Source organism: Azolla caroliniana, unplaced genomic scaffold, assembly GCF_043228905.1.
Source record: "Azolla caroliniana isolate FFs.n. ecotype wild unplaced genomic scaffold, voAzoCaro1.0.p SCAF_4, whole genome shotgun sequence".
NCBI lineage: Eukaryota > Viridiplantae > Streptophyta > Polypodiopsida > Salviniales > Salviniaceae > Azolla > Azolla caroliniana.
In genome coordinates this window covers 3,184,436-3,209,381 of record NW_028230439.1, presented here as the reverse complement: position 1 = coordinate 3,209,381, position 24,946 = coordinate 3,184,436, and the positions used below count along the sequence as shown (strand labels likewise).

Sequence of the window (24,946 nt, the reverse complement as noted above, 5' to 3'; positions counted from 1 at the left end):
TTGGTTCTCTATGCTTGACGGTGGCAATGTGTTGTTAATAATTTGTATTATGGTATAAACAAGTTATAACCTCAATTCATCTCCCAAGCTTCAAGTCAAACACAATGTAGTTTGATTCATAGTATCATTTGCTGCATATTTGAAGTCCGATGATTTTTATCTAGATGAACATGGATTTCCATCTAGGCCCTCAACCTTATGTTTCTTCGTGCTCTAAGATAGGTCATATATGAGATATTGAATTAACACATACCATTTGCATGTTGTGAATGTGGAGTTGATAGATGACTTGATATTTTTTACCTACATTGCAATTTAGAGCACATCATGATGGAAAGAGAAATGTGTAGGGTAGGATAAGTTAAAGTTGAAAATATGGGGAAAGCATTTAAACTTGAATGTCATTGAAAGGGGAGCATTGCAATTGAGGTAAAAATAACATGCATATGAATACATGACGGGTCTCTTGGCATATGCCCTAACCTTGTGTCACAACAAGAGAATGTGGAAGCAATGGTAATGCTACAAAATACTAATGACAAACAATTAAATGAGAAGATTAAGGTGGAAAAACGGGTTTAGGGTGCTTAACCACAAAAACCAATTGGTGTTCCATACCATCGAATATGGCCATCATTTTATACCTTCGAGTCGTGATGAGAATGGATTTGAAGACAGCGGGCTTAGCCTCAACAATCAAGTCTTGGAAACATTAACGAGTTGTTATAATGATGGGGGTATTCAATACCGGTTGCATAGCTAAACACCTTAGGTTCCTACTTTGCCTCATATGACAACTCCTTACAGGTTTGTCGCATGCCGTAGGATGACCGGTTTCCAAACCATGGAAATTAACCGTTAGAATTGGTTTGCAAGGTCATGCTTGTGGCATTGCCTCATGATCAAGTATGCATGGAATATGCACACACATGTACAAGCGAGAGAAAGATGGGTTTGTAGATTGTAGACCGAGACAACATATACAAATATATAGCGCGAGACTCATGAACCCTTCCATGTGATCTGACAATCGCGGCCATTGGAATCATCCAACTCTCTTTCCGAGCGGCAGTGTCCATCTCCAAGTCTTTTTTATGGTGGTGGTGGGACAATGAAGGAACACCACTCCATTTGATAATACATATGTACATATATATGTATGTCGTTTTAAACTTCTAAGTTCTAATACTGGCACGAGTTTGTTCTTAAGTTATGAAAATTAAGGTAAAGAGTGTGAAAAAGAGAGAGAATGTTTTGATAACTACGCATTCTTTTTCATTCGTAAGAAAGGAATGTTTGCCAATGCATTCGAGTATATTATGTACTACGAGATTCTGTACATTATTATTACTCAGGAAGAAGAAGAAGAAGAAATTCTGCGCATTCTATTATTAGATCAGACCCCTTAAATCTGCAGTGTATGTGTTAATGGTTGTATCTACGGATACATGATGACCATGGCAATGGCTATGGCCTTGGCTATAACCATAGATATTTAGCTATCGCTTTATATATCTCACCACCGTTTGCAGAAATGATCGATGCCATGAATGATGTGGATATGTCCAAGCAGGTCCAGCAGAAATGATCGAGATTCATAAGGCTGGAAGCCGAGGAGAAAGCTAACAAGATAGCGGTCTCTGCTGCAGAGTTTTGATTTTTGCTCCTCCTGTTTCTCTTTATCTGTTTGTTCGTCGTACTTGCCAAGATGATACTGGTGGATATGGTACGATACTTCTCCAGGGAAAGGGGGGAGAAGTTGAGGTTCTGATGCTTGTGTGTATATGGTAAAGTCACTGATTTGCCGTATTTTACTTATGTGGCAGGAGTTCAACATTGAGAAAGCTGCAGATTGTGTAGGCAGAGAAACGCAAGATAAGACAGGAATATGAGCGAAAAGAAAATCAGCTAGACATAAAAGAGAAGATGTATGGTCAATGTATGAGTAATAAAGCATTCTGCCCTACTTAGATCACGGACAAACCCCTCCTTTGCAACGGGAGAATTCGTCTCTTCCAGGTATCTATTCTCTATTAATAATCGACGTTTACTTCATTTTCTTTCGTTTTCTGCTATCTCTCCTAGTTGCTTTCTTCCGAAACCGTATTAAACCCGGTGGTGATGTTCAAAGCATCATTAACATTGTAGCTTCTTTTATCTCTGTGTAATGGCATGCTACCTACACTCTAAACCCTGTCCTTTTTGTAACAGGATCAAAGGTAGCACTGATTTCGCTGTTAGACAAAGCTAATATTGAATTTCTGGGAAGGAGTTTGATTGAGCTAGAGTAAGCCAAGGATGGACATTTGAAACATAGAAAACCCCAAGAATTTTCCTACTAATGTAGACCAATTTTTACAGTTATACCACCGTGTCCACTGGAGGTACAGCAGTGACTCTAGAAGAAGTTGGCATTTCTGTGAAGAAAGTTGAGAAGCTTACGGCATGTCTTGACATGGTGTGTAAGAAAAGAAGTAAAAGATTATAATTGGGTGTGTATTAGGCACTTTATAAGAAATTAGGAATCTAGCACACCGAGTACCTCATTGTATGGTATTAGGTAACCGTAATAATATGTGCTTACTGCGGTATTTACAGTACTGACTACATTAACTGCTAGGTAATGTTGTTTCATTCTTAGTATTTTCATATCTATACCATTTCTATTACAATGCTATCTGTTGGTTCTCATTTCAAGAAACACAGATGAATCACATTGTTTTAAATTTGTAAACCTACTATATGAGGTAACCACTCTTATTTGCAACTTATATTATCAGCTGAATGGTCATGTGAAAACATTGCATCCTAATGTTCATGGAGGCATCCTTGCAAGACGAGGCATTGATGCACATATGGATGTTTTAAAGCAATGGAATATAGGTGAGTCTGAATCAGCATAACCAAGTCCAGTTTTAAATCATCTCAAGGTATAATTCTGTTAGGAAATGCCAGCAGAGATTTAATATATATCCTTTTAGCAATGAGGACAATGTTGAGTGTAAAGTTCCCATCTATAATTAATTTTCATCTCTTTTTCCCTCATCCTTAACTAGGTGCAATTGACATTGTGGTGGTGAATCTCTATCCATTTTATGAAACTGTCACTGCGTCAACCATACTGTCTTTTGAGGATGCTGTGGAGAATATTGATTTTGGTGGACCAGCAATGATACGTGCAGCTATAAAAGTACTCCACTGTTACCCCTTTTATAAATGCAGTTGTATGCGCAAATCTAAGTTCAAAACTGATCATTCGTTTATGTCATTGTAACATCTCTCTGAATATTCTTATTTGACTTGTTTTGCTGCATTTTCATCTAAGCCTTCCTTTTAGAATACATGAAGAGGTTTTAATGATTCTTGCTCCTACCATAATGTTGATCTCCTTAATAAGCTCTATGTATAGAATAAGCTCCTAAGAGATGGCCTTTTGTTGGCTTTTCAGAGTTATGCTGATGTACTTGTGGTAGTTGATCCACAAGATTATCCTGTCCTCATAGAACACCTGCAAGGTAAGGGGGATGTTGAAGAAGAAAAATTCAGAAAACGTCTCGCATGGAAAGCTATTAAACATGTAGCATCATATGATTTAGCTGTTTCAGAGTGGTTAGTACATACTATTTAACCAAAGGTCAATCTGTTATATTTTCTAAAATTTTTCTTTTACATAGCTCAACAGTAAAGCACATGGGTTATATCCTTGTTGTTTTGGATATATTATCGATGGTTGTGGGAGTACTATATAGGATATGCTATTTTAGCAAAGGGCCTTAAAATGTGTCTCTTGTTAAAGAGTTCTACAAACTCACATTTCATTAATATGTTTCTTTTTCTTTCAATCATCCTTAGGGTTGATTCACATTCATCTCTTGATATGGGTCAAAGAAAGTGTTGGCAATGATGTGGTAAAAGCATATATTAGTATCCACACGTTGCTCCATTGATGGGTTAATTTGCCAACATTGTGGTTACCCAATTGCATAGTTGGAAACTTTCTATGTGGTCATATTTTATAAAATCTACAAAGGTGTTGGGTAGGCATTAATTTTGTGGACCCAAAGGGACCGCTATTCTGAAGTTATTTGCTTACAACTTAAAAGTGTGGATACAGTCTCACATGTAGTCAAAATCAGAATGGTTTCAAGCATCCAACAACAATGGTTTTGTGATACCATTGTCACATTTTCTTCTCAAATTATTTGCTTCCACGTGTGAATCCAACGTTAGTTGACTCGAGTCCATGTTGCACGAACAAGTGTGCATGTGATACCATAAAGTGTTAAAATATGCACTTGAACACTCATCCATCACTTTCGTCAAGTCTAAAGTTTCATTCACAAATATTTCAAAAGGGATAATGTGCTTATTTCATGTTAGTGTTTGCCCTTCGGAGAGCATGCAACATGTTATTGGTATCTATAGAAGTAAACTTGATCGATTTCCACCAACCACGTATAATATAAAAGGAAAAAAGGCATGCCTTAGATTTTTCCCTTTTAGAGTGCTATTTTACCAAGAACAAAGCAATTTTATTGAACAAAGAAAACATTTTTATTGAATGACCTTACAACAAACATAATATGGTGAGTTTCGAATGTTTTTATTATTATTGGCCTCAAATGAGTAATATCACTTTCACGTACTATTTTATGTGTTGCGAGGGGTTTTATCTACTTAGTGACACTCTTATATCTCATTCACAATCTATGTCTAGAGAATCGTGTGCTTACCTCAATAATCATGATGTTTATTGACACAAGCTATTGCAATATATAGTTGCATCATATAGATCATCAAACCATATGAAATCAAGAGTTTTGTTTGCATATGTTGTTCATTCATGTGCTATTCAAATGTTTCTGGCGATCTAGCCCAACTAGCTCAGCCAAGTTGCCTACACATGCCTTGATATTTTCAAAGCCATTAAGCACCTCCCTCGCAATATCCATAATATAAGGACAAATTTCAAATATTCATTGAATATAATATATTTCTCTAGCTTTTGGAGCATTAAAAGAAGAACTAAGAATATCGATTAAATTACATTTTGGAAAGCTCTTCTTCATGAAATTGACGGTAGATTTTCACTTCATGTAAAATATGTTTTGTTTCAAAGAGACATCCAAACATTTTTCATCCAAACACATATGAGAATTTGTTCCCACAAGAATGAAAACAAATCTAGCATCATTTATATTTTAGTGCTTAATGCCGATTAAACATGTGTTAAGGGAGTTGTGAGTTCATCATATGTGCCGATTAAACATATTCCTAAGATTAATTCTTCCTTTTAGTTATGAGTTCATCATCATGTTGGGTGGAGTATTAGACATAAGTGGGAAGGTATTGAGTTCAATTTTTCATATCTTGGGCTGACCTATGCTTGATTTATGATGTTTTTGCATGTCAAGGTCTTGGGCTCAAATGCTTCTATGTGCAAGTCAAGTTATTTTGTTAGCATATGTTGTCCAAAATCAGGTTTTCTACTAAAGAGTAAGCCATGTTTAATTGGTTCTTAATGAGAGGCTAAATAGAACAGTGGTATTAGTTCCAAATTCTAGTGGCATTTTGGCAATGTTTTGGCATGGAAAACCTAACTAGAGTTGGCTATCTAGTAGTAAATTACCTAGTTATGACAATGGATTTGGTAGCCATTGACTTTTGAGGGTAGCCCACGGCTACCTAGGAGGGTCCTTTAAATATTCTATCCTAGGATTATATGCTTCCAAGTCACTTAATATGTATAAATAAGGTTAAAAGTTGGTTGAGTTGTCTACTTTCTTGGGAGAAGGGAGGCTTCATGAAAGACAAACCCTGGATATCATGTAGAGGATTAAAACAAAAATACAGTAGTTATGAGAAAAAAAGGTACTTGAAAATACATACCTCCAGAAACTGAATAGCAGATTTTCCATCACGGATTGGAAGCTCAAGTGGAAGCATATACCAGATGTCCACATTTCTAAAGAAACTGAAGAAAAACAAAAAAGATTTCTATGGCACCAAAAGAATCAATTAAAAAATGGTGAGTAGGTAGTAGAAATGAGGACTTGCTCATGGGTAGATCAAATGTTCGTGATGGGTTGAAGGTTGCATGTTCTTGCGCGCCAAGATCCCAAAATCTATAACCTACCTACAAAGATCAAATAAAAATAATACTTTCATCTAGAGCCAATAAAGGATAGTGATAGGTAGAATGTTTGTTAATTTACCTGATTTCCACACTGCCCACATTGGATCGTAATAATTTCTCCTGGCATCTTATTGTCCTTTGATGGTATTTATAAACTAAATCTTGGATATAAGCATGTAGACATGAGTACCATGATATTGATACCCTATCTATATGTTTTTCGAAGACCTTTTAATCAACTACCCAGAAATTGTAAGCAACAGTAGGTTTAAGAATCTGCAAGAAGAGCCATGGTTATGAAAAACATTATTGTACTAAACATGAGACGCCATGATATCACCTTACTTCCTACAACCCAAAATTTTTAGATTAATAATGGTAAAGATATCAATTTTGTATATGCTTAGGATGAATTCTGCAAATTTTGGCAGTGATAAGAACAAATTTCTGATGCAAAAAATCACACGTACAGAATCGAGAAGAACCATATCATATTGTGAAGACAATCATAAGCAAGATGCAAATAGCATGAATTCTTTCTAATCACCACTAAAAAGTTCACGCATCATTCTTGGAAAAGAAAACAACATCTGAAGGTTAACATCGTGATGACGATTGATATTATACTATATCAAATAATCCAACATCACATCAATAGAGTATCGAACATTATATACACTATCTGATCATCACTCACATTACATCAGCGTCAGGAAGATGCAACTAACACTTATCATAAAAGGTAGAGTTAATTTTGAATGGTCATCAAAAAAATTCATGCATGGTGCTTGATAAAGAAAACATCTAAAACAATGTCTGAAAATCAACTTCATTACCACAATTTTGACATTCATTATCGCATTCAATCGTGCGTTCACATCAATATACAGGATAAAACCGTATTTTACAATCTTCGATTACTTTTCTTTGCACACGATTGAGTCATCACAAAGAGAATAAAACCGTTTCTTGATTTCTGTGGTGATGGCTCATGTTTGACAATTGGCTTTGCTTCAGAACACAAAAAGCTTTGTTTCCAAGAAGAGGGTCCCATCAAGGGTGATTCTGTTGGAAATAAAGACCAAAGTGTTTGATGGGCAATTTACTAAACTGCCCCTCGTGTTTTCTAGAGCCCTTTGTTTTCACGGGAAAGAGGAGTGGCGATGGAGAGAGAGAGAGAGAGAGAGAGAGAGAGAGAGAGAGAGAATGAAATTAACTAGGTATTATAGAGTTCACCATGTTTTTAAAAGGAGAAAAAAATTAAGTCTCCTAGTTAATTTGCTTGATAAATGCAACTCATTGTTAACTTATTGGCCGACAGATGTAGAATTGATGGGATATCAAGAGATATTAATTTTTGCGATGCATGATCTTAGGGTAAACAATTGTCAATGACATCATCTAAGACAAGATGTGGAGGATGCTAATTGTCAATCACATAAGTTTTTTCATCATCTTCATGAATCACATGCATGACATAATGTGGTAAGGTTAGAGCAAAATGGTATCATGTTTTCCGATCCTCAAGAAATTGTGAAGAAAGGCAAAGAATATTATCACAATTGTTGGATGTGTAAGTGTGTTAATGTTAAAAGGGATACATATGTATTTTTTAATGGAGTGAAAAACCATGTATCGCATGATGAGGCACAATAATTAGATGCTAATATTTAGAGGATGGGGTGGAACTTGTCATGTCGTCTTACTAATGACAAGAGTCATGCATGGGATGGATTAACACATGAATTCTTAATGAAAAAAGTGATTAAATTAAGGGGCCTTTTACGGTTTTATTTTAGAAAGTGTGGACAATAGTTTAATGGCTTGATTTAGGCTTGAGTCGATCCAAGCCATTCACAATTCCTACCCGCTAGGTATGGTGGGCTCAAAGTAACAGCATCCAACAATACTAAGGTTATCAACGAGCACTGCCAACAGAAAAATCAGCTTGAGATTTTGGGAGTCGGTGCACAAATTGAATGAGATGAACTAGTTATGTAGCCTCTATAACCATGAATAGAACTACAGTGTTGGCTATAATAATACAAGGGTTGAAGTCGATATCATTAGGTACAATTGGTTGGGTAGCCATAAATGCTTCCGTGGGATGTCCATCCAAAGGCTCACGGGAATGCTACAAACCCATAAGGAGTTGTCATATGAGGCAATGTAGGAACCTAAGGTGTTTAGCTATGCAACAGGTATTGGATACCCCCTTCATTATAACAACTCGTTGACATTTCCAACACTCGATTGTTCAGGCAAAGCCCTCGGTTTTCCCCCCCTTAATCTTCTCATTTAATTGTTTGTTTAGTATTTGTAGCATTACCATTGTTTTGACATTCTCTTGTTGTGAGGCAAGATTGGGGCATATGCCAAGAGACTCGTCATGTATGCATATGCATGATTTTACTCAATTGCAATGCTCTACTTTCAATCAAATTCTAGCTTTGCTTTCCCCATATTTTCAACTCTAACCTATCTTCCCCTCCACATTTCTCGTTCCATCATGATGCCCTCTCAATTGCAATGTAGGTAAAAAATATCAAGTCATCTATCAACTCCACATGCACAACATGCAAATGGTATGTATTAGTTCAATGTGAAATATTTGACCTATCTTAGAGCACAAAGAAATATAAGGTTGATGGAATGTTTGAAGACCCAAAGAACCCATTAAGGCAAGCCCCAAAGCACAAGATGGATAAATTATTCTAGTTTGAAACATGAATTAAGGGCATGGGTATTAGTTGTAGCCATTATTATCGATGGGTTTGAGTACAAGCACATGATTATAAAAGGGTGTAGTGTTTTTCTCATTTACCATAAGCTCTCACACACAAACGAGCTTGGTTTTCAATGTTTTTTCTGTCGACAATATCTGAATTGGTTTGTTTCATGGGATATTAATTTATGAAATTAATGGAGGAGTTGTATTGGTATCCAAGGATGGCCACATTGTTTGTGAAAATACATTGGATGTGAGATTAGGTGTGGTTTTCAAGCAAAACCCTACTGGGGTATATTAATCTGTTTAACATGAAAAAATGTGTTTGTATATTGTCTTTCAGCGTAATAAACAGTGACGAGACAATTTTATAATATTGGCTTATCCATTTTCAGATAAGAATACGTCTTATTGGAAGCACATGTGTGAGATTTCCTGGAGTGCAAACAAATTCAATGGATTGACATTTCTTAAAGCCAATGAGTTTTTTTGTTTGTGTGGGCGAACAATATTTTGTTTCTTGATTGACATTTTTTGGACTTGAAACAAATAAATATTTGTATCCAAGTTGTTATGCAAGCTTTGTAATTATGCTACAAATCATATTTAGTTAATGCTCTTGGCACTTGCTGAATCCTGATGCGAAGTTCAAAGATGATCTTTCTCCTATAAATAATATCATTACACTTTCAGTACCTTCTCCTAATGAAGTCCATAAGTGAGAATATAACCTAGTATTTTCCTGTCTAACCATATTCCTAAGAAGACGTTAATAGATCTTTCTTTCTTCTTTCTTTCTTTCTTTCTTTCTAAGTTATATATGCGTGGTCAAGGATGATGCTTTTAATTATGTGAAAGTTTTTTATTGAGTTTAAGTGGGTATTTATTAAGATGGATATATCAGGTAAATCATGTGCATATACAAGATATGACCAGTTGTGTTTGAGTCTCAAGCCTAAAATAGGTTATGGCAGTTTTAAGCATGTCCAGCTCTACAAGTGTTGCCTCTTTAACTTTCCGGGATCAACACAAACATGTTTTTGTAGTCATTCGAAGGGATGAAAATATATTAAAATGTCATGAATAAGTAGGCATGTACAATGTCTATGTGTACTTATTCACGATCAACACTTGGGAAGCTCAAGTTTGAACGTAGCTGAAATACGCTGCTAAACTGCCACACTGTTTTAAATTGGTTTAATGGCTAGGTTTATGTGTGAGCCGAGTCATAGTGTTCACAATGCCTCTTGAATGAATCCATTGTATGTAACAATGATTTACAAAAGGAGAATAATGATGCATGAGCACACATGTCGAATGCAATCAATCCATCGTATGTGTAGTGTTAACAATACTTGTCTAAATCTTTCACAAAATGGCGACTATTTTTTTCCTTATAAAATTTGATTGAGTGGCATACTTTTCACACAAACTTGATGGGAAACAATGGTCTGAATTGATTGGCATGATTCTTAAACAAAAACAAAAAGTATGATTGTTTCTTGACATTTGGAGTATCTATCAAGGAGTGAATGTTATAAATGCCCAATTGATTGAATGGATGACTTGCAAACCGAGAGGTAAGTTTATGTATTGGAAGTCACAATTCTAGCCATTTCAAGTATGTCTTAAAGTTGTATAACTGATTATGGATAAAGCCCAAAATAATGGCTCCATCTAATGGAAGTTACAGTTATGCCCATTTCATGTATATGTATTGAAGTTATAAAATGTATTCGTACAATTGTGAATATGTACCTTTCTCATGTATCTAGGAAGATGTTAAAATGGTTTGACACATGTTAGAGTGGTGAGTTCTATAAAAGACTTTTTTAGCAAACTCCATGGAACCTCAACATAATAAGTCAAATCATAACAATCATGATGGCATCAAGTGTGACTGCCTTTTTCCAAGAACAATGCACACAATTGGGCAAGCAAAAACAAGAGAAGGAGGTGATGTGGATGAAACATGAATCACGGCTTGAATTTGTGGTTCTTCATGTGTTCGATGTCCTTGACCAAAGGAGGTGCCAGAGTGTTAAAGTAGTTGTTGCGATGGCCATATTGAGTTGGTATTATAATGCAACGCAATGCATTTGTTGGGTCGACCTGAGCGACAAAACCAGCTTAAAGTTGGTTGGCATAGGTAAAGGGAACATTGTTTGTTTCTATGTTTTTAGTAGCCGGCAACAGCTTGGTTTAAGCTTAAACCAAGTTGTTAAACCATTTCTTATATGGTTTGGTAAGGCTCAAGCGAAAACCTAACCAGGTCGGGCCAAATCGGTTAAGGCTTAAAAAAGCCAAACCGGTTAAGGCTGTGTAATGTTATATTATATACATATATAGAAAGAAGAATCAAAATTTTGTGTATATTTTTTTCCAATAATATCTTAATTATAAAATATTCTTATATTATTATTCTAACAACCTGTGTACTCGTAGACAGATGGCGATGGCGATGGCGATGGCGATGGCGATGGCTTGGTTCCTCCCACTGGAATGGAAAGTTGAATTTTATGAACACACTGTCAACAATGAAACTTCATCATTCATTGCTGCTTCGCGTTTCTGTTTTGTTTCAATATTACTTACTTATCCGAATCAATTGTGCTTCATTCAAATGGTTCATATTTCATTTCTGGTGTTGCCTTGGAATAAAACACGAAAAAGTCGGTAAGTTTCACTTCTAGAGTTGCATGGAAGTAGAACAAGAAAATTCTGGTAATTGAACTGAATGGTTCTTTAACGCATTCTGTTTTGCCATTCATGTCAATATTCAATGCGTCCACTACTGTAATGGAGGCAAAGTGGTGTTGTGCTTTGTTCTGTAGAAGTATACTGAAATTTGTTTTAAGAGTCTGAACTAAACCATCATTTAAGATTATGTGTTTCGGGTTACAATCACATTTGGAAATACATTGTTTATATGTGAGGAATATATCTTGGTTTAACCATCTCAGCCATTGATTATCAGGATAGATTAAGCATGATGTCTACATTTTCCCTTTTTAACCATTGTGTTGACTCCATCCACTCATGAGGCAAACAATTTTGAAATCATTACTTCGCCTTCTTTCATGTAGGTATGCAAGGATTATGAGTATCTACCTATTACTTGTGGATTTTGTGAGGTTTGATTATGTATCACATTTACCACTAATAGAATAGTTAAACAATGATTGTGGTTGTAATATCTATCGTCCATCTTGTGTTCAAGAGCTTGCTTTTATTGTGTTTCTAAGTTTTTGAACATCCTTCTATGAGGAAAGGGCATTTTTACTTCTATTAGTATCAATTACCATACCTATTTATAAAATTAGGTCTTACAAGATTGTTTTTTGCCAAGACCTACAACGCTCGTTTGTGTGTGAGCTTACTATAAATGAGTAAAACACTACACCCTTTTATAATAATGTGCTTGTACTCAAACTTATCAATAATACTGGCTACTACTAATACCCATGCCCTTAATTCATGTTTCAAACTAGAATAATTTATCCATCTTGTGCTTTGGGGCTTGCCGTAATGGGTTCTTTGGGTCTTCAAACATTCCCTCGACCTTATATTTCTTTGTGCTCTACGATAGGTCAAATATGAAAAATTGAACTAACAGAACTAACACATACCATTTACATGTTGTGCATGTGGAGTTGATCGATGACTTGATTAATTTTTACCTACATTGCAATTGAGAACGCATCATGATGGAATGAGAAATGTGCAAGGGAAGATAGGTTAGAGTTGAAAATATGTGGAAAGCAAAACTAGAATGTGATTGAAAGTGGAGCGTTGCAATTGAGTAAAAACATGCATATGCATACATGACGGCATATGCCCTAATCTTGCCTCACAACAAGAGAATGTCAAAGCAATGATAATGCTACAAAATACTAATGACAAACAATTGAATGAGAAGATTAAGGGGAAAAAATGGATTTAGGGTGCTTAACCACAAAAACCAATTGGAGTTGTGATGAAAATGGATCTAAAGACCAAGGGCTTTGCCTCAACACTCGAGTCTTGGAAATGTCAACGACTTGTTATAATGAAGGGGGTATCCAATACCTGTTGCATAGCTAAACACCTTAGGTTCATGCATTGCCTCATATGACAACTCCTTATGGGTTTGTAACATGCCTTAGTATGACCGGTTTCCAAACCACGGAAACAAATCGTTAGAATTGGTGTGCAAGGTCATGACCCTAGCACGCATGGAATATGCACAAACACATATACAAGAGAAGAAAGATTGGTTTGTAGATTTGTAGACCAAGACAAACATACACAAATATATAGCGCGAGACTCATGAACCCTTCCATGTGATCCGACAATCGCGGCCATTGGAATCATCCAACTCTCTTTCCGAGCGGGAGTGTCCATCTCCAAGTCTTTTATATGGTGGTGGTGGGACAACGAAGAAACACCACTCTATTTGATAATGCATATATGTATGTGTATATACGTAGTTACGACTTCGTTATTACATACTATCTTCTGTACATTATTATTACACAGGAAGGAAGAAGAAGAAATCCTGCACATTCATTCATTCTTCAACGAAAACCAGACTCCTTAGATATGCAGTGTACGTCCTGTGGCTATATCTGCAGATACATGACTATGGCAATGGCTATGGCCTTGGCCTTGGCTATAACCATAGATATTTAGCTATCGCTTTATATATATATATCCCCTCGGTTTGTCCTCACTAATTCGTGGTTGCAGTGCAGAGATTATCGACGCCATGAATGATTTGGATGTGTCCAAACAGGTCCAGCAGATGGTCCGATTCATCAGGCAGGAAGACGAGGCGAAAACTAACTACAAATAACTGTCTCTACTGAAGAGGTTTGATTTTTGCCCCTCTTGTTTCTCTTTATCTGTTCGTCGTACTTGCCAAGATGATTGTTGGATATGTTCCAATAAATCTCCAGGGAGAGGGGGAGAAGGTGCTGTCTATACTACATACCTATCATTTTTAATAGACAGATTATATACACGTACAGATCATCAAAGAAACTTTCTTTCATCTTGGATCAGATCTTATTGTTACACAGCTGAAGAATATCCCTTTGGTCGGTGTTACTTTTATTCTTTCTCTAGCTTATTCATCGATATCATTTTTTTTACATAAATGCCACGATTCTTGGAAGTTTTAGAATGATTATCAGGAAGCTTTCTTCTCGAACAGAGTTTACTTGCACTGCTAAACAGCGCTTTGTGAAGTGTTTTAAGTATGTGTCATCGAAATCTTAAGAATCCTGTCACTACTTTTGCTGTTATTTTAGCTTATGTTACAACAGTTTTCATTGCGATTGTTTATCTTGTTAGGATATGCTTTTCTGTATATTGTAAAGGCCATTATATCCTGTCATCACAATTGCTTCTCTTGCTTCAGAGCCCTCTCCATTCTGGATCGATCTATGCTAGAGATCTTTCAATGACAGAAATTACATATATTTGACTTGAGAATCTTACATGTACTGATAACAAGATTCTTTAGTCACTTTTTATCGTGGAACGAAATATTAGCACATGGCTGAACATCATTACAAACAAGCACTTGGTCACACATGCATTAGACCAAAATTTCAACTATCAATCATTTTATTACAGTAAGAGTTATTATGGAAGTAAGTTGATTATTTTATGCTCATGTACTTTAGATGATATGCATTGGACATTTTCTGTCAAATCAATGCATTAACTATAAGTGTGGACAAAACAAAATTGATGGCAATAAAGGCAATGCAGCCGAGATATTGTTTTACTTCTACATACAAGGGGAGAATGTTTATAAATGGTGCAAAGCTTAAATAATTTGGTATTAATGTCCCATTGGCGAATAGGTGGTACTCGTGGATGGGATGTGAGATTGATGCTATTCAATAAAGCAACACTTTAACCATCCTGCAAGAAGGAGCTATTATCTCCTTCATAATGACATTGACGATAATAATGATGATGAAGAAAAGCAGCAAAAGCAGCAGCAGAAGAAGAAAACGACCAAGATGACGATGATTAAAAAAGAAAAAGAAGACAGACATGAGAACAAACCCCAATTTGTTGTTCCCCGTGGCGTTTTCTTTTCCCTTGTGTTTCTTGATTGCCTTGGTGCTCACTTTTGTGGGAATAGAGCAAATGAATTCCCCTCTCTTTTCTTTTTGTAGGCTTTTGTTGATAGCTTTTTTTATTAATCTTTATGTTACCCGGCCAGCAAAGGAGCAGAGATCAAAATGTGAAAGGGATGGTTATTCGGAATATATTTAATTAAGTAGATTAGATTATAATTATGTAGTGAACGGACGGATCGGAATCGGTATGCCGATCCGGATCCGGACCGATTCCGAATAGCTGCCGGTTGGCACCGTTTTGTACGCAACACCGGTGACCTATATAAAGGGCTCAGTTACAATGTATAACTTAAACGGAGAATTAATATAAGCTTCTTGTTTTATCTTCACGTATTGATTACCGTTCTTAATTAATTGTTATATCTTACGCGTGTATTAAGTGTATGCCTTATTGCTAAGTAGCTAATTAAGTCGAAGTAATCGTTGTGCCTTAAGTTATCTCGCCGTAACACCTTTTGGTAAAGTGTCTTCCGGAGACACCCTGTGTTAGGCCATTGTTCGACCCTAAGGATTAACACAGTTTTTGGCGACCACGATTCTTGCACAATCATAGCGAACAACAGTGTGAATGGATGACGCGACCAACGAACGACCCGGTTACGGAGCGAGCAAGGCGACATGCTAAACGGCTGAGGAAGCGAGAGGCTTTCTAGCAAGCAGCAGAAGAAATTAGAGCAGATTGCTCATTTTCGAAAGTGATCCGGAGAGTTGCCAAGGAATCACTTCGGCTACCACAAAACGCTTACTCGAACGAAGGAAACACCCTAAGCAGCCTCCGGGAAGCAGAATCCCTTCTCCAGGCATTGGCAGCGGGGGAAGGCGAATCCGAAGCATTTTCGGCATTTGAATCAGGTTCGGACGGGGAATACAGCGCGCAGACGAACTACCGCAACAATAACGACACCCCAGGCGGACTAGAGGACGAGGAGTCAGATACTTTGCCGACACTAGTCCAAGGTTGGAAACTCCGGTACCAGAAGTTGATCACACTCTGGAACCATAAGTCGATGACGAGAGACCTTCAACATCGGAAGTCGAGGAGGAGAAGCCTCCGACACCACAAGAGGAGCGGGAAAGACCTCTGACGGCGACAGAAGACCGGGGAAAACCTCCGACACCACCAGAGGAGTAACAACCACTGACACCACCAGCCCGTGTACCGACACCGGACGACAATATGCCGTTCCAATATCCCAGATACCGGGATGATCCGGACGCGGAAGCCCACGTCCATGCGTTTCAGTAAACCTGGGAAGTGAACCATGTGTCCCAATGCTTAAATGCAGCTGAAGAGGAACGCTCAAAACGGGGCAGAGTTCGGCATGACCTTGGAGGGACCGGCTGCCAGATGGCACTGAACACAGGATCCCAGCACCATCCCCACGTTTGAAACATTAAAGACAAAATTCTTGCATTTCTTCCACAAGGAGATGGACCAGCGGGAAATGGTCGGGTTATTTTACAGTATCCAGCAGGAACCAACGGAGAACATCCAACAGTTTGTCATCCGGTTCTAGCGGATACACAGTCAGCTCAGCCAGACACCACCGGAGGAAGAAACAAAGGCCATATTCTTAGCAGCACTCCGGGAACCCTTACAGATGGTGTGCATCGTCATCGATTTCCGCACCAGTAGCATAGATCAAGTGATTGACCGAGTTCGGGAAATGGAAAACTTGAGTTCATGGCTAACCATGGGCGCACTGCAACGTACACTACCGACGGAAGAGGACCTCCGTTTCCGACAAGCAGTTCAATGTACGATATGCCTGAATGCTGGACATTCAGCGTTGGAATGCACCATGCGTTCCCAATGCTTGCTCTGCCACTCTAGAAGTCACACAATGGAACGACAAGCACCACCGGTCCGGCAAATTCAACCATGGAGCAACTGGGAGAAAGAAGAAGAACGTTGGCGGCAAGAGGAGCTCTACCGGCCGGCACAAGATGTTCGGTATAACGATCGAAGAGACGCGTATGACCGATATGATAGACAAGACAGGTACCAGGACTATAATGGACGGTATGAAAGATATAACCGGGATCACTGCCTTGGTTACAACCATCGACGGGACGACTATGGCAAGGATGACAACCAGCCTCGACAAGGATACCGCACCAAAAAGAATTTCAATAAGAAACGTCATTTCGACAAAAAGGGGGTCATCCACGAGAATCGGAAAAGGGCGCTCCGAGTAGCCAACCGGACCAAAACCAAGCACTTGCCCCTGGTCCGCCACCAAGCACACACGCCGAATCCAGCAACACTCGGAAGCCGTACTCCTATTATTGCCGGCAAGAGGGCCATTATAGTAATCAATGTTCGGCGAAGAGCTACAACAAGCGACCAACGGTGAACATGGTAGACGGGAAGTCGCGGACCTACAACAAGTCACTACAAGATCAAAAGGCAAAGCCACGGAGTCGGAAACTCAAGAAGCCATCCGGAAGCAGGCAATCGAATGGGTGAAGAAGGCAAATGAGCGAAATGTGGCAGAGCTCGAACAACAAAAGGAGAATGCCAAAGAACTCGTCGGCCTGGGGCAACCCGAAAACCCAACATGGCAAGCGTTACAAGAATGCCAAATCACGTTGTCGTTAGGCCGGCTATTGCAACTGGTACCACGGTTCACAGAAGGACTGAAGACCGGAAGGTCGACAGTTGCCACACCACCGGCTCTGACATTCTTTTCAAATCCGGAGGAAGGACCGGCAGTGGTGGACACAAGCAGTCCAGCAATCACAACCATCGTGAAGGGAAAAGAGCTACCTGACATGAACGTGATTAGCCTCCGAACGTGTACCACGCTAGGAATCCAGGACTGGGAACCGTGTCCGTTTTGGCTTCGGATGACGAACACTAGCTCAGTACGGCCGACTGGATTAATACGCGATCTGGAAGTGACCACACACATTTCACATTTCCGCAGTAGTTCTCCAGCTACAAGCTTAGGGAGCTTACCCACTATTGTTGGGACGGCCCTGGTTAAAAACGGCACACATAAAGCCAAACTGGAGGAAGAACATAATTACGTTTCGGCGTGGAAAAGCGAAAGTACGAGTACCGACTCAACCACGATCCGATACCGGTAAGGAATCAACGCCGCTATATGCGGAATGTGTTAACATGCTGGAAGGATTGGCGGACGAAGAGGTCGATCAATACTTACAGGAAAATTCGAAGATCGTACCCCTGTTCGAGATTGATGTAGCCGAAGTAGTATCACCGTACGTATTGCAACCGGACGGGACCGACGAGGAACTGGATAAAGAGGCAATCCGGGAATTACGGCAAGCACTGGAGGCACTGGAAAAAGAAATGGCAGTATCACAGCGCGTGAAAGCATCCCAACTAGAAGAGCTAAACCTAGGTACCATAGAGGACATAAGACCGGTGCACATCGCCAAGGAAATGACTTCGGAGAACAAAACGGCAATGATCACACTCCTAAAAGAATTTTGCGATGTGTTCGCCTGGTCCTACGAAGACATGTCGGGACTCGATCCTCAGTTATATCAACACCAGATACATCTGAGCAAAGATTCCAAACCGGTAGCACAACGACGTTACCGGATGAACCCGAATTACGCAGCAAAGGTCAAAGAAGAAATCGACAAGTTGCTGAGAGTGGGCTTCATCCGACCGGTAAAGAAAGCCACATGGCTCAGCCCAATAGTTGTAGTACCCAAAAAGAACGGTAAGATCAGAGTGTGCGTCGACTACCGAAAATTGAATGCGGCTATAGTAACGGATGTCTTCCCACTTCCACTCACGGATGGAGTCTTGGATGCGGTCGTCGGTCATAAGGTGTACAATTTTCTGGATGGTTTCAACGGCTATAATCAGATCCGGATGCACACCGCCGACCAAGAGAAAACCGCTTTTGTCACCGAATGGGGAGTCTTTGTTGCCGTAGTGATGATGTTCAGACTGAAAACGGCACCGGCAACCTTCCAACAGATCATCATGGAAATTTTCGGGGAATTCATTCCGACATTCATGCAGGTGTTTTTGGATGACTTCGTTGTTTATAGCCAAGAAGGGGATCACCTTTAGCACCTCCGACTATGCCTAGAAAAATGTAGGGTTTATTGACTAAACTTGAACCCGGCAAAATGCGTGTTCGGAGTAACAAGCGGAGCGTTACTAGGCCACATAGTCAGCAAGGACGGTATCGCAGTGGATCCGGACAAAGTAAAAGAAATCCACGACAACGGCAACGGCAAAGGCACTAAGCCGGTTCTTAGGACAAATTTGGTGACATAGCCGAATGCTTTGGTATCTGGTGACCTAGCCAGGAAGGGGATCACCTTCAGCACCTCCAACTCTACCTAGAAAAATGTAGGGTTTACCGACTAAGCCTCAAATAGTCTGCTACTACGTGTTGTATGTCGGGTCGGTGGAATATTTCGAACTCAAATTCCTGTAACAGCAACGTCCACCGTGCCAACTAACCGATTAGTGACGCTTTGGAAACTAAATAGAGGAGTGCCGAATGATCTACGTGTCTGAATTTTGTCTGAATTTTGTCACGATGTAGATCATGCCCAAAGCTTCCCTTTTCGTGGTGGAATAATTTCGTTTGGCTTGCGTAATATACAGGTCGGTACCACCTTGGCTCCGTAAGTTGCATCAGCGCACTTCCGATTGCAATGTCGGACGCATCCATGAACACATGAAACTCCTTAGCCCAATCCGGGGGTTGCACTACCGGCGCTTGCGACAATAGTATTTTGAGTGCCCTGTACGCCTTGTCTTCGTTGTCCGTCCACTGGAACGGTGTTCGGTGTGCCGCAGCATGTAGTGGTGTAGTTAGGTCCGCTAGATATCGGAGCATTCGGCTATGCCACAGGATTTGGCTTAAGAAATGGCTTAATGCTTTGGTCGTTGGTGGTGCCGGTGCCTCCAAGATTGCTTTTACTTTGTCCGGGTTCACGACAATTCCTTCCTTGCTCACAATGTGTCCTAATAGCGCCTCGCTTGACACTCCGAATACACATTTTGTCGGATTCAAGCTTAGGCGGTAAGCCCGACATTTCTCTAGACACAGTCGGAGGTGCTGAAAGTGATCTCCTTTCCGGCTATAGACGGCGAAGTCATCCAGAAACACTTGCATGAATGCCGGTATGAATTCTTCGAATATTTCCATGATGATCCTCTGTTTTTAGTCCGAACATCATTACTACGGCAACAAACACTCCCCATTCGGTAACGAAAGTCGTTTTCTCTTGGTCATCGAGGTGCATCCGGATTTGGTTGTATCCATTGAATCCGTTTAAGAAACTGTATACCTCATGGCCGGCGATTGCGTCCAAAACTCCATCCGTAAATGGGAGTGGGAATGCATCTGTTACCGTCGCTGCATTAAGCTTACGGTAGTCGACACAAACTCTAATTTTGCCATTTTTCTTTGGTACGACTACTATTAGGCTCAACCATATAGATTTCTTTACTAGGCGGATAAAGCCAACCCTCAACAACTTGTCGATTTCCTCCTTGACTTTGGCGGCGTAATTTGGATTCATCCGGTACCGCCGTTGTGCTACCAGTTTGGTGTCTTTGCTCAAATGTATCTAATGCCGATATAGCTGAGGATCGAGCCCTCGCATATCCTCGTAAGACCAGGCAAACATGTCCCGATATTCTTTGACAAGTGTAATCATCGCCGTTTTGTTCTCCGGAGTCATTTTCTTGGCGATGTGCACCGGTCTCGCCTGTTCCGTAGTTCCTAGATTTACCTCCTTTAGTTGGGATGCTTTAACCCGTTGCGATACAGCCATTTCTCTTTCCAGCGCCTCCTGTGCTTACCGTAGCTCCCAGATCACTTCTTTATTTGGTTCCTCGTCGGCTCCGTCTGGTGGCAGTATGTATGGTGATACGGCTTCGGCTCCGTCTGGTGGCAGTATGTATGGTGATACGGCTTCGGCTACGTCGATTTCAAACAGAGGTACGATCTTCGGATTATCCTGCAAGTATTGATCTACCTCTTCGCCTGCTAATCCATCCAGCATATTGACGCATTCGGCATATAGGGGTGTCAATTCCTTCCCAGTACCCGTCCGTGGTTGTGTCGGTACCCGTACTTTTGCTTTTCCCTGCCGAAAGGTGATTATATTCTTCCTCCAATTTTGTTTAATGTGCGTCGTTTTCAACCACGGTCGCCCCAACAATAGTGGATAAGCTCCTTGTGCCTGTAGTTGTAGCACTACTTCCGAAATGCGAAATGTGTGGCCGCCGATCGTTACTTTCAAATCTCGTATCAAGCCGGTCGGTCGCACTGAGCTTGTATCCACCATCCGCAGCCAGAACAGGCATGGTTCCCACTCTTGGATTCCCAAGGTTTTGCACGTTCAGAGGCTAATCACATTGACACCGGATCCTCCATCTATTACTGTTCCGAGTAACTCCTTCACGATGGCTGTGATTGCCGGACTGTTTGTGTCTACTACTGTTGGTCCCTCCTCCGAATTTGAGAAGAATGTTGGAGCCGGTGGTGTTTCTCCTGCCGTCATGCCTGTCTTGAGTCCTTTTGTGAATCTAGGCACTAGCTGCAAGAGCCGTCCTAATGGCAGCGTGATTTGGCATTCCTGCAATGACTACCATCTCGCATTTTCGGGCTGACTGCCGCCAACGAGCTCTTCGGTATTTTCCTTTTGCTACGCAAGATCTACCATGTTTCGCGCATTCGCCTTTTTTACCCATTCCGTTGCTTGCTTGCGGATGGCCTCTTGCGCCTCCCATTCCGTCGCCTTACCCTTCGATCTTGTGGTTACCTGGTGTAGGTCTGCGACTTCGCCGACTACCATGTTCACCGTCGGCCGTTTATCATAGCTCTTTGCCGAGCATTGATTACTATAATGTCCTTCTTGTCGGCAATAGTAGCAATATGCTTTCCAGGTAGTGCTAGATTCGGCGTTGTTTCTTGCCCCCGGTGGAGGACTTGTGGTAACGGTGGGGCTTTGATTCGGTTGGCTGCTTGAGGCGGCCTTCTCCGGTTCCTGTAGGTAACCCCTTTTCTTGAAATGGCGTTTCTTTTTGTTCCGATACTCTTGACGGGGTTGGTCATCATGTCTCCCGTAGGCTTCCCGTCCTTGGTTGTAACCGGGGGATTGGTTCCGATTGTATCTTTCATACCGTCCATTATAATCCTGGTACCGATCATATCTATCATACCAGTCATAGGTGTCCCTGTACCGGACATCTTGTGCCGGTCGGTATCACTCTTCTCGCCTCCAACGTTCTTCTTCCTCCTCCTTGGTACTCCATGGTTCGATTTGCCGAACCGGTGGTCTTGGCGATTCAACAAATTGTACTCGCACTGCTCCATTGTGTGGTTCTTGGAATGGCACAGTAGACATTGCGACCGCATGGTGCATTCTAGTGCTGAGTGTCCGGCATTTAGGCATGTTGTGCATTGAATGGCCTGTCGAAACCGGAGATCCTCATCGGTTGGTAACGCTCGTTGGAGTGCTCCCATTGTTAGCCAAGAGCTTGTTTTCTCCATTTCTCTAACCCGGTCGATGACCTGGTCGACGGTACTTGTGCGAAAGTCGATGACCGTGCATACCGTACGTAGAGGTTCCTGGAGCGCAGCTAAGAATATAGCCCGTGTTTCTTCCTCCAGAGGTGTTCGCGTAAGCTGACTGTGCATCCGTTGAAACCGGATGACAAACTGTAGATGGTATAAAATAGGCCCACCATTTCTCTCTGGTCCACCTCCTTTTGAAAGAAGTGCAAGAATTTAGCTTTCAGGTCCGCAAAGGTGGTGATGGTGCTAGGGTCCTGCGTCCGGTGCCATTTGGCGGCCGGTCCTTCCAATGTCACGCTGAATTCGACTATCTTAGATCGTTCCTCTTCGGTTACGGTTAACCATTGTGACACATGGTTCGACTCCCATGTTTGTTGAAAAGCGTGAACATGAGCCTCCGCGTCTGGGTCATCCCTATACTTGGGGTATTGGAATGACATGTCGTCAACCGGTGTCGGTGCACAGGCTGGCGGTGTCGGTGGTCTTTCCTGCTCTTCCGTCGGCGTCGGAGGTCGTTGTTGGTCCTCTGTCGGAGTCTGAGGTCTTTGTCGGTCCTCTGTCCGAGTCAGAGGTCTTTCTTTGTCCTCTTCCGTCTCTGGAGGTTGCTCCACGTCTAGTGCTGGAGGTTCCCGGTCTGACAATTCTGGTTCTGGTGTCGGTAATGTATCCGACTCCTCGTCCTCCGGTTTTCCTGGGGTGTCGTTATTGCTGCGATAGTTCGTGTCCGCGCTGTAACCCCCTTCCGAATCCGATTCCAGCGCCGAAAATGCTTCAGATTCGTCATCTCTTCTGGCCAAGGCCTGGAGAAGGGATTTCGCTTCTCGGAGACTGCTTAAGCTACTTCCTTCGTTCGGGTAGGCGTTTTGTTGCAGACGGAGCGACTCCTCTGCCACTTTTCGGATCACTTTGGAAAATGATCGATCCGATCGGATTTCTTCCGCTGCTTGTTGGAAAGCCTCTCGCCGCCTTTGCCGTTCAGCAAGTCTTCGTGCTCTCTTCGTAACCGGGTCGTCTGTTGGCCTAGTCATCCATTCCAGCCGTTGTTCACTGCGATTATGTTGGAATCGTGGTCGCCAAAAACTGTATTAATCCTTAGGGCCGGACAATAGCCTAACACAGGGTGTCCACTTAAGACACTTCACCAAAGGGTGTTACGACGAGATAACTTACGACACAACGCTTAATTAGACCTTAATCGATTACTTAGCAATATGTCATTAACACGCGTAAGATATACAATAAGCACAAAACGGTGAACAATGCTCAATGATTAAACAAAAGGTTTATATTACTCTCCGTTAATGACTACATTGTAACCGGGCCTTTATATAGGTCACTGGTGCGAAGTACAAAACGGTGTCAACCGACACCTATTCGGGATCGGTTCGGATCCGGATCGGCATACCGATTCTGGTCCGTCCGTCCACATCTTCTCATATATTAATCTATATATTAAGACTAGTAATTTCAATAGATTCCCAAATAACAATTCCCCTTTTCACACCCTGGTCTTTGTCGGCCGGGTAACAAGAAACATGAACTAGAGGCCAACAGGTGAAATTACAAGAAGTTTTTTTCTTCTTCTTCTTCTCATTCCTAGGATTAAAATGGATGAAAGGAGAAACAATAACTGGAAGCAATTGAGAAACCCTAAACTGTTGACATTGATGATGGCGGTGGTGGTCTTGGTGATGATGATCGACCTCAGAAGAGAAGAAGAAGGCGATGATAATGATGATGAATCATGATTAAAAAAGAGAAAGAAAGAGACAGGCAAACACAAAAACCCTAAAAAATTTCGTTGCTTTCTTCTTTTGTTGGGTTTTTCTTCTGTCTGTGTTTCTTGATTGCTTTTGGTTCGAGTATATACCTATTGCACGTGGATTATGTGAGGTTTGATCATGTATCTCATGTACCACTAATAGAATACTTGAGCAATGATGGTGGTTGCAATATCTAACATCCATCTTGAGTTCAAGAGCTTGCTTTTATGTTGTTCCTAAGTTTTTGAACATCATTCCATGAGGAAAGGACGTTTTTACTTCTCTTAATATCAATTACCATAACTAGTTGTCATTCGGGCTTATAAGATTATTTGTCACCAAGACCTACGAGGCTCATTTGTGTGAGAGTTTACTATAAATGATCATGGAACATTTGGTTCTCTATCCTTGAAGGTGGCAACGTGGTGTTAATAATTTGTATTGTTGAATAAAGAAGTTATAACCTCAATCCATCTCCCTAGCTTCAAGTCATACACAATGTAGTTTGCTTCGTGGTATCGTTTGTTGCATATTTTCCCTTCGACGATTTTGCTCTAGATGAACATGGATTTCAATCTAGGCTCTCAACCTTAGATTTCTTCGTGCTCTAAGGTAGGTCAAATATGATATGTTGAACCAACACCCACCATTT

The 24,946-nt window shown here is 40.7% G+C and overlaps 2 protein-coding genes and 1 long non-coding RNA gene across 3 annotated transcripts in view; 2 read left to right on the top strand and 1 right to left on the bottom strand.

The window, feature by feature from the left end:
• The window catches only part of LOC147864828 (uncharacterized), a 36,304-nt gene extending 11,903 nt beyond the window's left edge, over window positions 1-24,401 (top strand). Inside the window, exon 3 of the long non-coding RNA XR_015529682.1 lies at window positions 24,235-24,401. This is a non-coding gene — a long non-coding RNA (uncharacterized LOC147864828). The remainder of the gene's footprint in view (window positions 1-24,234) is intronic.
• Window positions 1,535-3,842, top strand: LOC147864830 (uncharacterized). The gene is made up of 9 exons (XM_087318584.1): window positions 1,535-1,573; window positions 1,827-1,870; window positions 1,955-2,019; window positions 2,212-2,287; window positions 2,362-2,458; window positions 2,781-2,883; window positions 3,057-3,190; window positions 3,449-3,515; window positions 3,683-3,842. Exons 1-9 carry the CDS (start codon window positions 1,535-1,537, stop codon window positions 3,775-3,777), a joined length of 720 nt encoding a protein of 239 aa, XP_087174710.1. The 3' UTR covers window positions 3,778-3,842.
• On the bottom strand, window positions 5,734-6,358 carry LOC147864829 (uncharacterized). The gene is made up of 4 exons (XM_087318583.1): window positions 6,216-6,358; window positions 6,054-6,136; window positions 5,890-5,974; window positions 5,734-5,817 (listed from the first exon to the last, which is right to left on the bottom strand). The coding sequence occupies exons 1-4, from the start codon at window positions 6,261-6,263 to the stop codon at window positions 5,734-5,736; spliced, it is 300 nt and encodes a 99-aa protein (XP_087174709.1). The 5' UTR covers window positions 6,264-6,358.
• Window positions 24,402-24,946: the final 545 nt, after the last annotated feature.

Coding starts and splice junctions, on each gene's coding strand:
- LOC147864830 (XM_087318584.1), top strand. CDS start 1,535: ATGATCGATGCCATGAATGATGTGGATATGTCCAAGCAG. Junction 1,574..1,826: donor ATGTGGATATGTCCAAGCAG/GTCCAGCAGAAA, acceptor CTTATGTGGCAG/GAGTTCAACATTGAGAAAGC. Junction 3,516..3,682: donor CCTCATAGAACACCTGCAAG/GTAAGGGGGATG, acceptor ATAGCTCAACAG/TAAAGCACATGGGTTATATC.
- LOC147864829 (XM_087318583.1), bottom strand. CDS start 6,263: ATGCCAGGAGAAATTATTACGATCCAATGTGGGCAGTGTGGAAATCAG. Junction 5,975..6,053: donor TTTGATCTACCCATGAGCAA/GTCCTCATTTCT, acceptor GTTTTTCTTCAG/TTTCTTTAGAAATGTGGACA. Junction 5,818..5,889: donor CTGCTATTCAGTTTCTGGAG/GTATGTATTTTC, acceptor CATGATATCCAG/GGTTTGTCTTTCATGAAGCC.